Source organism: Rosa rugosa, chromosome 3 (genome assembly GCF_958449725.1).
Source record: "Rosa rugosa chromosome 3, drRosRugo1.1, whole genome shotgun sequence".
Lineage (NCBI taxonomy): Eukaryota > Viridiplantae > Streptophyta > Magnoliopsida > Rosales > Rosaceae > Rosa > Rosa rugosa.
In genome coordinates, this window is record NC_084822.1 from 38402022 (window position 1) to 38416381 (window position 14360).

The following is a 14360-nucleotide window of genomic DNA, read 5'->3' on the forward strand; positions in this document are numbered from 1 at the left end:
CCGTAATTGTGCATCCAAGCACGCCGTAAATGTACTCTCAACAGTCATCCAATTTGATTTATAGAATGTCTGCACGCCGTGAATGTCCAAGAAGCACGCCGTAAAAGACTTTCTGACCACTTATTTACGACGCATCTGGCATGCCGTAAAAGACTGTCTATCACTCTATTCACGGCCTACTACGCATGCCGTGAAAGACTGTTTTTACGGCACACTTGGCATGCCGTAAAAGAAGTTGTCACCTATTTTTTACGGCCAACTTTGCACGCCATAGAAGGCTTTTCTATCAATTTTATATGTCATTTATGACGCACATAGCCTGCCATAAAAGTCTTTGTGATAGAGAGGTTTCATGGTGTTGCTCATAATCCAAAAATGGTCAATTAACATTTCATTTTGTAATCTTAAGCAAGAATAATAAGCTCCAGTACAGGCGAATCAACATATATACCATAAATACTAAAAAATGTTTTAACAAACTTGTCATATCCAATCTACTACAAACTAAGTACAATTAGTAGCAAACTTGAGTTTAAGAATATAGCATTACAAAATATACCGCATCATCTTTTGAACAACTACCAAATGCGGAATCTCTCGACTATCTCTTTAAGAAATTTATCATCAGTCGGAGTTCGTTAATATATACTTCAAAAACTGGAAGTCCCTGTTATGAATGTAAAACACAGTTAAATAACAAAAGCAAGTACTCAGCAAACCATATATGTAAGAGCAAATGATCATCTAAGTTAAACATATATATATGAAGATATATGTCAATTTTCCAATAAAAGTACCAAGTTCAGTTTCCCAATATTTCAACACATTTTTTCTGTAAATAGCAACTACTTCTTGGCTCATCTCCATGAAAGGTCCAATTAACATAACTCTCATATATCCCATTTGAGGTTAGATGATCTAATACAGTACGAGGTGGGTAAGACCATACGTTTATACAACTACTACATGGGCACTGGATCTTTTCGGGATACCCCTTACTTGCATGAATGCTATCAACAAACTTTTTGGCTCCGTCATGAAAGGCTCTAGGATTGCTAATGACACACAACAACAACAAAAAATAGAAAAGAGTTTACAATACATTTATGGTTTATAGCATCATAACCTTAGGGTTTCTGGTTTTAGATGTAACCTGCTTTTACAATAAGCCCATTCTTTATCCATGTTCTTTCAACTTCGTTTCACTGGAGCTACTTTTTACCTTATATTTAGACACCAAACATGTTGTAATTTAGGTATTATAAATGTAGTCAAATAGATTCTTAGATCAGAGGTGCAAAAACAAAAAAAATTGGTAGCAAACAAAAATATCTTCACAAGGTGGTAAACACTCAAGTGATACAAAGGTATCATAGAACCATAAACAACAAACAAAGCACAGAATCACATATAATACATCAGTATTAGGCAGATCTCAAACAATTTCAGGGAATAAGAAAGAATAAGATTGGCCGAGAAATTCATACCAAGTGCGAGAACCAGGGCCGTAAGACTTGGACGCAAGTTCAGGTAATAAACCAACCAATCTCAACTATGAACAACTGGTTTTAGCATCCAACTATGAAAAATACCAGAAATTTCATTTATAAGCAAAAAGAACCCAAATCAACACCGCTTTCATCAAGTGCTTTCTCCAAAAGCTAGACATTGATATAAAAATAGTTAGTGATTTATAATCTTAACCTCAGTATATATGACACAGACATGATCCAAACTGAAGGATATGAAAATCTCTGTCAAGGAAAAGCAGTACATATACATATAGATACAAACATACACATTCGATTATCTAATTAAATTGTGAAATGATAATGGTAAAATCTGAAGAGTTCCCATTTGAAGCCATAAACCACAACTCATAAATATAAGCTTCTAGTATAGGCACACAGTGAAAAATGCTTAATCAAGAAAACGACCTCAATTATATGTTGCTGCAAACCTACTGCTGGAATGAGGCTGACTGTTGAAGAAGAGGAGCAAACTTTTATATTAACCTCATTATCCAAGCTGATGTTATTAATTAGTTTAGGACATGGAAGTGTTTTTTTTTCTTTTTCTTTTCTTTTGATGACATGGAAGTCTATGGTATATATAAGGGTCATGAATGTATTTCCTTCTCTTGGTCTCAGAATTTAAGTAAAAATAGACAGTTCTAGTATGTACAGAATGCCATAGATTATTATCTTTGACTTGTTCAACTGGGTGTGTTTATGAACCCATTTTTAATTCAACTGTAATTCTGTGTCCAACTCTAGAATGATGTAGAGTGTAGAATAAGGAAAGCAGCACTAAGCAGAATATGGATGAACTGGTGTTTCAAATTCCCACCTACCAAATAGTTCTTTGTGGCAAACTGATACCGTATTCAAATAAATAAGCAAAAACATATAAAAATTCCAAAGAAATGTTAATCTTCTAAATGTCAATATTTACAGTACATAGGATCAGAGACTTTCCTTTTAATACCAGCAGTATACAGCCTACAGGTTCTCATTCCATGTAATCAACTAACAAATATGAAACAGAAACAATATGCACTATATAATCCGAAACAGCAGAAACAAATTACACTCCCCATTATGTCCACTCACATAAAGAGCTATTGTAGGCAATGACTTCTGTATTCATTGTTACCCCCCAAAAGCAATTAACCATTTCACTTTCTTTTTGTTTTGACAATAAGTGGGGGTTCTAGATAATATATGTCAAACAATACATCTCATTTTAATGATACTGCTCCACCATAATAAGCGGTGTTCAAGCTACTCCATTCCCAGGAATTCCTTCATACTATGCACAAAGAACAATACAATTCAGTCCATATACAATAAGCTTTATGTAAAATTACTATCTCCCACCCAGAAACCTGATCAAAGGCATCTGCAACTACACACACATGCTGAAGATAACAACTTCAGACCTAAATCAAATAACTCTTAGGGAAATTGACCATCTCCAACCACAAAAACCTAATCAAGGGCATCAAAACACTTACATTGACCAGAAACTTTTTATTACACAGAAGGCACTCCACTCCTAAATTGGTCCAATTGAATACACAGGTGCTGCAAGTAAACCAAAAGCAACAAAAGATCAAGACTTTGAGAATCAGATTTAGAAGTTTGAAGCCTTGAATGATCATATGCGAATTGAGTTAAAAATAAAAAATAAAAAATAAAAAAACTCACCTTTCAAAGCTACTGACTAACCCAATATACCAAGAATATCCCTTCTTCATCTCTACACTGGAAATTATCATAAAGAAAAGGGACTTCAATATGCCAATTAAGTTACCCAACATTATACATGTCAATTAAGTCCTTCAACTATCCATTTTAAAAAGAAGTAATAGTCTAAAACATAAGAAGCAGTATGGTTAAACGTCTCAGTTACTCTGTATACAAACATACATATATGTGCTTACCCAGAACGAAGAAAGAAGATTTGTATGGTTTTGGCTTTAGATTTGTTGTGAATGATTTCATAGAGTTTGGCCGTTTTCATTGTTTTGATGACTATCAATTAATTCCATGAAACTCAATTTAGTTTATTTGCTCAAAGAAAGAAGATTACTTTCATTTACATCCCATAAACCCAAACCAAGAATTAATCAATCGTGTCTAAAGCAAAACATAATGAAACCATACTAAGGACATTAGAGCACGAATTGACCTTGGGTATCCAATCTTGCAGTCTCTCCTCTTTTCCCCAATTCGCTACCTCTGCTTGATCCCTGTAATATTGAACACAACTCAATAGACCCAGAATGGGATTTGATTCCCCGAAATGAAACAGTAAAGTCCCATTAAAGCTTAGAACAGTCAAGACTGATCAAAATTAAACTCTCAAATGTAGGTACAGATAGTCAAACCAACAAACCAGGCAAACTAAGCAGACAAGAAGCCTTCCCACAATTCAAAAGATGAAAGCTGAAACAATAAGTGAAAAAAATTGTACCTTGATTTGGCGAGAGAAAAAAACCCAGATAGCAAATGAGCAGGACAAGGCCAAAGTTATCAACTTTCTTCAAATGGGTTTCAGAAACTTCAAGACCCTGATTTCGGTGGCCCGAATCTCCAAGAGTGGTGATCACTTCAATGTTCTTTAATTTGGAGCTCAATCGATCCACGGCATCTCGATGACAGGAGCAAAAAACATGGTGGGGGTGGGAGGAGGCCGGCGACTCGGCGGTGGGAAGAGACGTGGAGAAGGTGGAGTGAAGAGATGGAAAATTGAGGTCTGTCGGGGAGAGAGAAAAGTTTTGTTTTATGAAGTGAAAAAAAAAAAGAATTAGAAAGTGTAGAGGGAAGACGGGAAGAGATGGGGGGAAATACAAACTTTGGTGAAAATTTCGCGCCTTATACTTTTACGGCACACATTAATGTATGCCGTAAAAGACTATATTAAAAGCCACATTAACGGCCCACATTCTTGCAAGCTGTAAAAGATAACACTATTACGGCGTGTATCTAATGCATGTCATAAAAGACCAAATGAAAATTGACATTAACGGCGTGCATTATATGCACGCCGTAAAAGACTATATCAGAAAGGGTATTAACGGCATGCCGTGAAAGTGCGCCGTAAATGTATGTCTATTACGGCACACATTGATGCACGCCGTAAAATGTGCGCGGTAAAAGAGTCATTTTCTTGTAGTGGAAGTTGGGACTGAGGCGAAGAAATAGGGACAAAAATCACTGCCTATGGTGGCCGGATGGCGGAGAACGAAGCAGCCGAAGTTGGCTGGGCGGAACTGAGGTCGGGAGAGAGGAGAGAGAAAAAGTTTCCCGTTTTAGAAACTTCTGATTTTTCTGATTTTTTTCCTATTTAACCAAAATGAAAACTTTTTCCGACGGCCATAACTTCATCATACGAACTCCGATTTTCGCGTTCCAAATGTCCACGAACTCGTATCGATGCGCTCTACAACTTTTGTGAAGGAAGTTCTCACATAATCTAAACGTATAAAAAGTCAAACTTTGTGAACCCCCTAAAACGTGCATTTCGAATAATTATTCGTCCGAAAATAATTCCACTCCACCCTCGAACCATGAAATCATACAAATGAACACTTTATTAATCCCAGGAAACATTTATGAATTAATAACAAATTTCCGAGGTCTTACGCTTTGTGACAAGCTTGGTCAATCAAGTTGATGCTATCAAATACTGGTGCCGATACTGTATTGATGGCTAGTAGCTCGTGCTGCCGTGAAAGAAGGTCAGGCACAATGTTCAATTTCCCTGCTTTGTACTCAATGGTGTAATTGTACCCAAGTAACTTGGCCAACCACTTGTGCTGTGATGGAGTTGATATCCTTTGATCTAAGAGATGCTTTAGAGTTTGATGGTTTGTTAAAATTTTGAATGAATTTCCTCCCCTTTTCATTGTGTGCTCCATCAACTGGTATCAAGAGCCATGACGCTCCGGGGACTCCAAAATCAAAACCCCTCTGTTCCTTTCTCCTCAGTCCTGGTTAACCCGCCACCGGCCTCATCCTCCACTTCTTCCACATCTCACCAGCCCTCCTCACCACCACAAGACACCCACATCCCCGATTTTCAGAACTCTGTGGAGCTACTGCAGATTCAAAATGAAGAGCTCCATCAATCCATGGAGGCCCTTCAACAACAAGTATCCCAGCAACTCTCCTTCCAAAACCAATTGTCTGCCCAATTTTCAGCTCTTCAAAACACTGTCCTCGCCTCCTTACTTCAAAAGAACCCACCCACCTCCACAAACCCCACCACCACTCCCTCCACCACCACTACTCCTGCCACCACTCCCACCACCCCCAACCCCACTTCAATCCCATTTGGCTCCTTCGACCCCATGACGACGACATGGACGGGCCTGGGGTTATCTCATCCCCCTCCTCTGTCCTTCGCCCCACTTCCACAGAGCCCTTACTCACAAGCACAATCGTCTCAATCTTCAACAAACACCACTAGCCTATCAAGTTCCACAGCCACATACTCCACAATCACATCACTGCCTCCACACATGTTTTCCCCACCGCTTCCCAACTTTGGTTCATCAACCTCCGGCTCTTCCGGCAACAACACCCTTTCTTTCACCAGATTTCCACAGCAAACCCAATTTCACCATGATTTTTAACATTACAAGTGACCAAAGATCCATTTACAACAGTTTAACGGGGAGGATGTAGGGGGCTGGCTGACTATGGCGGAGCGTTACCTTCGGGTTCAACATATCCCACCCTTTGACCGCGTTGTTGTGGTGGCTTCTCACTTTGGCCACAATGCTTCGCTTTGGATGGCAGCCTTTGAATAACGTCACCCAAACTGTTCTTGGGAGCAATTTGTTCCGGAATTCCTAGAATACTTTGGTTTGGGTAGCACCGCGGATTATAAGGCTCAGCTCACACATATTCAGCAACGCGGCTCGGCGGATGAGTATATAACGGAATTCACCAAGCTTGCTTGTCGTGCACCAGAGTGGTCCGACGACCAACTTCTACATGTATTTCTCGGCGGGGTGAAGCCGAAAATCCGCCATGATGTGATGGCTCTTGAACCAAGGAATCTGTCTCATGCTTGACGGGTTGCTCGCCGTTACGAAGCCAAACTCAGCGATATTCACGCTGCAGCCAGCCGCACTGCTAGGGCCCACAATTGGTCACCTACCCCAAGGGTCCACTCCTACAGCTCTCACACTACAGTCCAGAATGCCCCCAACAACCCCACCCCTCCCTTTCAGCAAGCCATTACCAACCATACACCTCCCACTCCCATCCAAAAACCTTTTCGCCGTTGGACACCGGCAGAGCAGCGCGAGAGGCGTGCAAAAAACCTCTGCTTTAATTGTGATGAGACATATTCTGCAACCCATGTCTGCAAAAAACCTTTTATGGCCATTCTGGACTCACCTACTGCAATTCAAAATGACGAATCCGGTGAATTCCATGATTGCCCCTCTTAGCTCAACGACCAAAACCCGGATATTGACCAACTCGTTCCTCTTCATGCCCTCACCAAAACTTCCTTGGGTACAATGATGCGAATGACTGGGTACATCAAAGGGAATCCAATCAGAGTCTTCATTGATTGTGGGTCAGCCATGAACTTTCTGAATCCCGCAATCGCCCACCAATTGGGGCTGCCTTTATCACCTAATTCCACAATACAATTCACATCAGCTTCAGGCCACACTCTCGTTCCGGCCGGCATCGCGAAATCGGTAACAGTTCAGATTCAAAATTACAATTTCACAGATGATTTCTTATTGTTACCAGTGGCAGGTTGTGATCTGGTTCTCGGAGCTCAGTGGCTTGATACGTTGGGCTTCATTGGTTGGCACTTCGCTGAGAAAGTGATGTTCATTATCGTGGATGGCAACTCATACTGCATTCAAGGAGATTCAAATAGAAAGAACAGTGTTGCTCAGGCTGATATGCTAGCCTTGGTTAATCTGGACCAATTAGACTCGCTCCCTGTTGCAGACTCTGAGCCCATCGTGGCCCAATTCACGGCCCAACCGCAGGCAGTCACAACTCTGATTAGTGCCTTCAAAGATATTTTTGACCCTCCAACTGGGCCTCCACCAAAGCGGCCTATTGATCACCAAATATGTCTTGTCCCTAATGCCGGACCAGTGAACGTGAGGCCTTACCGCTACCCTCACTCACAAAAGGCTGAATTGGAGACACAGGTCCAAGATATGCTATCTTCAGGTATTATCAGGCCCAGTTCAAGCCCATACTCATCCCCGGTCATACTAGTCAAGAAAAAATAGGGAACTTGGCGTTTTTGCGTAGATTACAGGTCCCTTAATGCAATTATGCAATTACAGTCAAGGACAGGTTCCCAATCCCAGTTGTTGATGAATTACTTGATGAATTACATGGGGCTACCTACTTCTCCAAATTGGATTTACGGTCGGGTTATCACCAAATCCGGATGAATGAGAATGACATAGCCAAAACAGCTTTCCGGACTCATGATGGGCATTTCGAATTTGTCGTAATGCCGTTTGGGCTCACGAATGCACCTTCCACATTTCAAGCATTGATGAATCACATCTTTAAACCTATGCTACGTAAGTTTGTTCTAGTGTTTTTTGATGATATTTTAATCTATAGTCCTAATTTAGAGTCTCATATTGCTCATCTTGAGATTGTGTTTAAGTTGTTACAAGCTAATGAGCTCAAAATGAAGCTGTCAAAATGCTCTTTTGCTCAATCAGAGGTACAATATTTGGGCCATGTAATATAAGCAAATGGTGTCTCTGTGGACCCAGCAAATGTGCAAAGCATAACTGAATGGCCCAAGCCAAAAACAATTAAAGGGAAAATTAAAGGGTTGAGGGGATTCCTAGGCCTTGCGGGGTATTACTGACGGTTTGTGCCTTATTTCGGGGTCATTGCCCAGCCTCTTAATGAGATGCTCCGCAAAGACTGTTTTCATTGGTCACCGGCATCGGAGAAGGCATTTGAGAGTCTCAAATTGGCCCTCACATCTGATCCTGTTCTTACTATATATATATATATATATTTTTTTTTTTTTTTTGGCCCCAAATAACAGTACAAAATCATGTATTTTGAATAAAAGTAAAGATGAAGTTAATAACAAAACAAAAGTATATCAATATTTATTCCCTACAAAAGTTTAATTTGGGTTAGTTTTCCATACAGAGAAGGAAAGGGAATAGTTCTTCATATGGAAAAAAGGAAAAGAAAAGTTTATATGGAATAGGAAAAGGAGAAAAAAAAAAGTGAGCTGGGCCACAGGGTCCAAGAAAAATAAGTAATTAAAAAAATAATATAAAAAAGCTGAAATGATGAAGCTAGTTCGATTTGGGCTTTGGGCCCTCCTCAAATCACTTAACTGATTGAAAAAACCAAAAAAGAGAAGGAACTTGAACACAATTCGAACCTTGGTGGGGAAGGACGCGAACTCTCCTCATTTCCGCTAAAGCAACACAGATTTTCATGTTTAGTGGAGCAAAGAGTATTTATATATAGGACTAATTTCAGTTTACCCCCCTAAGGTTAGGGGTCGTCATCATGTTAGTCCCTCTAGTTTCAATTTAATCATGTTAGTCCCTGTACTCTCAAATTTCATCATCCGTGTCCAATTTCTACTATTCCGTCCAATTTGGACCGTTAAGTCTGACTTTTGAGGGCTAAAATGGTCATTTCAAGACAAAAAAAAAAACTAAAAAAAAAAAAGATTTTTTTTTTTTTTTTGCATTTTTTTTTTCTTCGCTTATTATTATTATTATTTTTTTTATAATTTTGTCTTCAACCTATACACCACAAGTTATAATAGGTTTATAAAAACAAAAAAAAATACTCTAGGTAGTTAAAAAGCCGCTCGCTGGTCTACGATATTTGTGATATATCTCCGATAAAGCGAAGAATTTTAGGATATATCTGTAAAATATAGTAGGTTTATAAAGTGAAGAATTTTAAGATATCCTCAATAAAGTGAAGAAATATCTATAAAATATGATTAAAAAAATAAATACAGATATTTCTTCACTTTATTGGGGATATATCCTAAAATTCTTCACTTTATCGGAGATGTTCCACAAATATCGTAGACCAGCGAGCGAAGAATTTTAGGATATATCCCCAATAAAGTGAAGAAATATCTGTATTTATTTTTTTAATCATATTTTACAAATATTTATTCACTTTATTGGGGATATATCCTATTATTCTTCACTTTATAAACCTATTATATTTTATAGATATATTTTACAAATATATCCTAAAAATTTTCACTTTATCGGAGATATATCACAAATATCGTAGACCAGCGAGCGACTTTTTAACCACCTAGAGTATTTTTTTTTTTTTTTATAAACCTATTATAACTTGTGGTGTATAGGTTGAAGAAAATATTTATAAAAATAAAAAATAAAAAAATAAAAAAGAAACACCTAGATTATTTTTTGTTTTTGTTTTTATAAACCTATTATAACTTGTGGTATATCTCCGATAAAGCGAAGAATTTTAGGATATATCCCCAATAAAGTGAAGAAATATCTGTATTTATTTTTTTAATCATATTTTACAGATATTTCTTCACTTTGTTGGGGATATATCCTATTATTCTTCACTTTATAAACCTATTATATTTTATAAATATATTTTACAGATATATCCTAAAATTTTTCGCTTTATCAGAGATATATCACAAATATCGTAGACCAGCGAGCGGCTTTTTAACCACCTAGAGTATTTTTTTTATTATTTTTTTTTATAAACCTATTATAACTTGTGGTGTATAGGTTGAAGACAAAATTATAAAAAAAATAATAATAGTAATAAGCGAAGAAAAAGAAAAAAAAACAAGAAAATAAAAAAAATGCAAAAAAAAAAAAAACGAAAAAAAAAAAAAGAACTTTTTTTTTTTTAGTTTTTTTTTTGTCTTGAAATGACCATTTTAGCCCTCAAAAGTCAGACTTAACGGTCCAAATTGGACGGAATAGTAGAAATTGGACACGGATGATGAAATTTGAGAGTATAGGGACTAACATGATTAAATTGAAACTAGAGGGACTAACATGATGACGACCCCTAACCTCAGGGGGGTAAACTGAAATTAGTCCTTATATATACTATCTATATCATATTTACAAAAACTCCGGAGGCCCCCGGGAACCGGTGGCCTGAGGCGGCTGCCTCAGTCGGCAGCCCTTAGGGCCGGCCCTGATGAGTATATTGAAAAGTCTAGAAACCGATAATAATAACTTTGGCTCCTCGCAGATAAAAGGAAATCAATTCTTTTATCTTGGCCCTTTGATCAAACGCATGATACAATGAACTTTGTTTGATTAATTCTATGATTTTGATTTCAATTTGGCCGAGATTCCACGGTGAGGTCGAGCTAAACTAGACGCAAAAAATGCATCCCTTGATAAAAACGCACGCCTCCCCCCGCCGCTCCCCTCATAAACCTTGGGCAACAAAACAATCATTAACTCTTTCATGACTATAAGTCATGCCAAAAGGGGGCAAAGGGAATTCATGCAGAACGTGAATAAGGTTGTTGGAGTTTGAAAAATGATATGCAATTGAATAGCTAGCTGGATGTGATATCTATACGTACATAATTTTTTTTCCACACGTGCTGAAATGTTTTCTAGGGTGTTCGATCTACACAGTATATTTGACCCAAATCTTTCAAATTAGAATGGTTGAAAACCAAGTGATGAGAATCCAACAAAGTAGCTATAGCTAGCTGGTATGTACAGATCGATCGAGAAATAAGTTGTTGAGGGAGGAGGAAGGATCATATACATTGTCGGTGCACGAAAGTGATGAAGTACTAGCATGCACTGATGCACAAAGTCGTTTGAGTAACATTCTTCACCACTTAAATCGATTATGGAGGATTTTTCATGTACTTTAATTGCTGAAAATGAATGTAAAACTAGGCCATGTGACATACCATCCATACTTGTGCTAGCTATGCTAGCTACTAGTTTCTTCTATGTACTTAGATAATTTTTTTTTTTCTTTCTTTTAACAAGAATTAAGTTTTTGTTTAGCCTTCTTCTCAGATGCAAATTCAAAACTAGCTAGTATGATGTTTCCAAATGTCGGTTCACATGTTTGTTATGATTCATATAAATAGAATATATGTAAATATATATGGTCGAGTAATTAATCATGGAAATCTCACTACGTACTCATCGTTAAACCTCGATCAAAAGATAAAAGGGAAAATTTTGAGTTTGAGTTTATTTTGTTGACCAAGAAAACACAAATGAAGCATGATCGATGACGTACATGCATGGGCGATGATGAGAATTAATTTTTGTAGATAACTAACTAAAGAGTTAGTTACTCTAATAATTTTAACTTAAAATGCTTTATCGTTAAAAAAAAAAATGGTGTTTTATGTATACTCTCTGATTTATAAGAGTGTATCCCTGGATGTAATACATGCATGTACCAATTAAGTTGTTGTCTAAAGAAAACTTTCTTGTCTTTGACAAAACAAGTTTTGAAGTTTGAATCCCAACCTACCTCTTTTCTCTAACAAGAGAAATGTAGCATAGACAATGGTTTGGGATTCATAAATGTACGAGGATATAATGAGGACAGCGCATGAGGGTAGGCAGAAACCTTCTCAATTAGGCATGTTTTTGGTTCCCGATCGATCTATATTAAGTGTTTGAGAAGGTGAGCAGTAATTGATCTCATTCGATATTGCAAATTTTGTAATGCCGGGTCAGACATGGAGTTTGTTTAAATGAAGAATTTCAAACTATCAATCATTCAAATCCGAAAAGGGGTTTTTGCTGCATACATAAATGCTATACGTACCTAGCTAGCTCATGGATCAGTCAGCTGATCGAAATGGATAGTGTATTGCTGTACGTGTTGTTCAACAGTTCTAACAATACATGTCGGTATTCATAAATATGGATAGGGTTGATCGATCAAACTATTAAGTTGTAGCCGTATTATATAATTGAAATTTAACCCATGCATTAAAATTATTAACATATTCAGTCTTTTTTTCACAAAAAATATGGTAGAGTGATATTTTTGAAAAAATAAGTTAGTTCAGTAATAGGCAATCAAGTCAATATTTAAATTTTTGTGATAAAAAGCTTTGAAGTTTAAACTTAATTCCAATAGAGATGATGCATAGCTAGTTGCATTAGGCATCACATATTGAATTAGAAAACACCACCAAGCCCTTGAGCCAAGAACACCTTCCTTGTCTTTAGTGGAATCGGACTCCACCGACTCAATTCAGTCTTGTAATTAATTTTAAAAACTCTATCGACTACTTTCCTATGAGCTATTACATCACTTTCCTATCAGGATGTAATTAACGAGTGCTCGATTATCTACCATCATAAGGTAATACAAATGTATAAAATCAAGCTGGTGATAATAAAAGGCAGCAATAACGACACTCCGATTTTAACTTCTTCGATTATATAATCTTATAATTCTTTTAAAAGGCTTTTATAAAATTAAATTTTAAAACATAAGGAGGTAAAAAGTAAAGTATCATTATGGCTACTGATGATAAAAGGTTGCCAACTAGCCAACTACATTATAGCTCGAGAAACCTAATACAGTACTCTACCAATTTATATATGATTCCTTTATCCATGGCCAAAGACAAACTATCGGTCCATAGTCATCAACACCTTAGTTGCTTCTAAACCATTATTGGATCAAATAGTAATGGTGTGTTCAGGTAAAACTGCATCAGTACTTATTGGAAGTAATGCATGCTTTAACCTAGCTATTGCTCCTCTTGTATTTTTATGCTAGATTCAGTTGTCAGCCCAGTACGTACTTGAAGCATATGCATGCAAAGTCTGGGTCTCTTCATCGTCTCTGTGGACCTGACTCGGTTTGGTATGTGAATCTGACTCAGATGTACTGATATGTGTTCAACCAAACCCGAGTTGACCGCCTCTACGATCAATATAATCCAATCGATCGATGCAGAAGGGATTTCTTCTGCATGAAAAGACACTATAAATGCTCAGTCAAATTGAAAATTTGAAAGATCAGTACATGACAAAACCGGAGCAAGGATCTTAAAATTATCAGGATTCTGAAAAATGATATGGGGTTGATCCAAATTATTGAGACATAGTAAGCACATAATTGGGCAGATTGAAACATACTTATTGTTTATTATCTTGTAATTCATTGTCATATTTTTTTTAAGGTAATGACTTGCTGATCATGATTTTATACTATTGTCCAATCTGCCATTTATATATATATATATATATATATATATATATATATATATATATATATATATATATATATATATATTATATGTATTGCAAGTAATCAGTACACGACATTATTAATTGATTAAACTATAATTTGGAACTCCATCATAATAATAATTTCCCCTGTTATGTAATAATATTCCATTATTGTTGGCCGGTAAGATGCAACTCTGTAAATTAAGTTTCGCTGCCGGACACATGCAGCTAGCTAGCTCAGGTGCAATTTTAATGATAACTAAACTAAATCAATTAAACAGAAAACATGAGAATATTAAAATCGAGAAACTGATAGAACAACAATTGTGTGCTTTAGCTACTCGAGCCTGTTATAGAGAACACCGTTTAAGTTTTCGTGACTATACCATATCTAATGATTTTTAAACACAGTAACTCGTATCATTTGAATCTGAAGTAAAAATTACAAAAAGAAATCGGTATCTTCACTATCTTGCACGACATACGTACACCGTTATACATTAGACTCTTTGACAATGTTCTTTATAGCAATGACCAAGATACACAGACAAGAATAGGTCCATAGCCATGATTTTGTTAGTGTATATTTTATGACTAATTAAGTTACCAA

The 14360-nt window shown here is 36.9% G+C and overlaps 1 protein-coding gene and 1 long non-coding RNA gene across 4 annotated transcripts; one reads left to right on the top strand and one right to left on the bottom strand.

The window, feature by feature from the left end:
• Window positions 1–438: 438 nt before the first annotated feature.
• Window positions 439–4244, bottom strand: LOC133740324 (uncharacterized). 3 transcript variants are annotated; one of them, XR_009861126.1, is made up of 7 exons: window positions 3979–4244; window positions 3694–3754; window positions 3210–3266; window positions 3017–3086; window positions 1488–1579; window positions 1154–1222; window positions 439–1055 (listed from the first exon to the last, which is right to left on the bottom strand). It is a non-coding gene; the product is annotated as an uncharacterized LOC133740324 (long non-coding RNA). The 3 variants fall into 3 exon arrangements; XR_009861125.1 differs by having other exon boundaries at window positions 1154–1579; XR_009861124.1 differs by having other exon boundaries at window positions 439–1579.
• Window positions 4245–5443: 1199 nt separating this feature from the next.
• On the top strand, window positions 5444–6142 carry LOC133737697 (uncharacterized serine-rich protein C215.13-like). The gene has a single exon (XM_062165203.1). It carries the CDS (start codon window positions 5444–5446, stop codon window positions 6140–6142), a length of 699 nt encoding a protein of 232 aa, XP_062021187.1.
• The last annotated feature ends 8218 nt before the right edge of the window (window positions 6143–14360 follow it).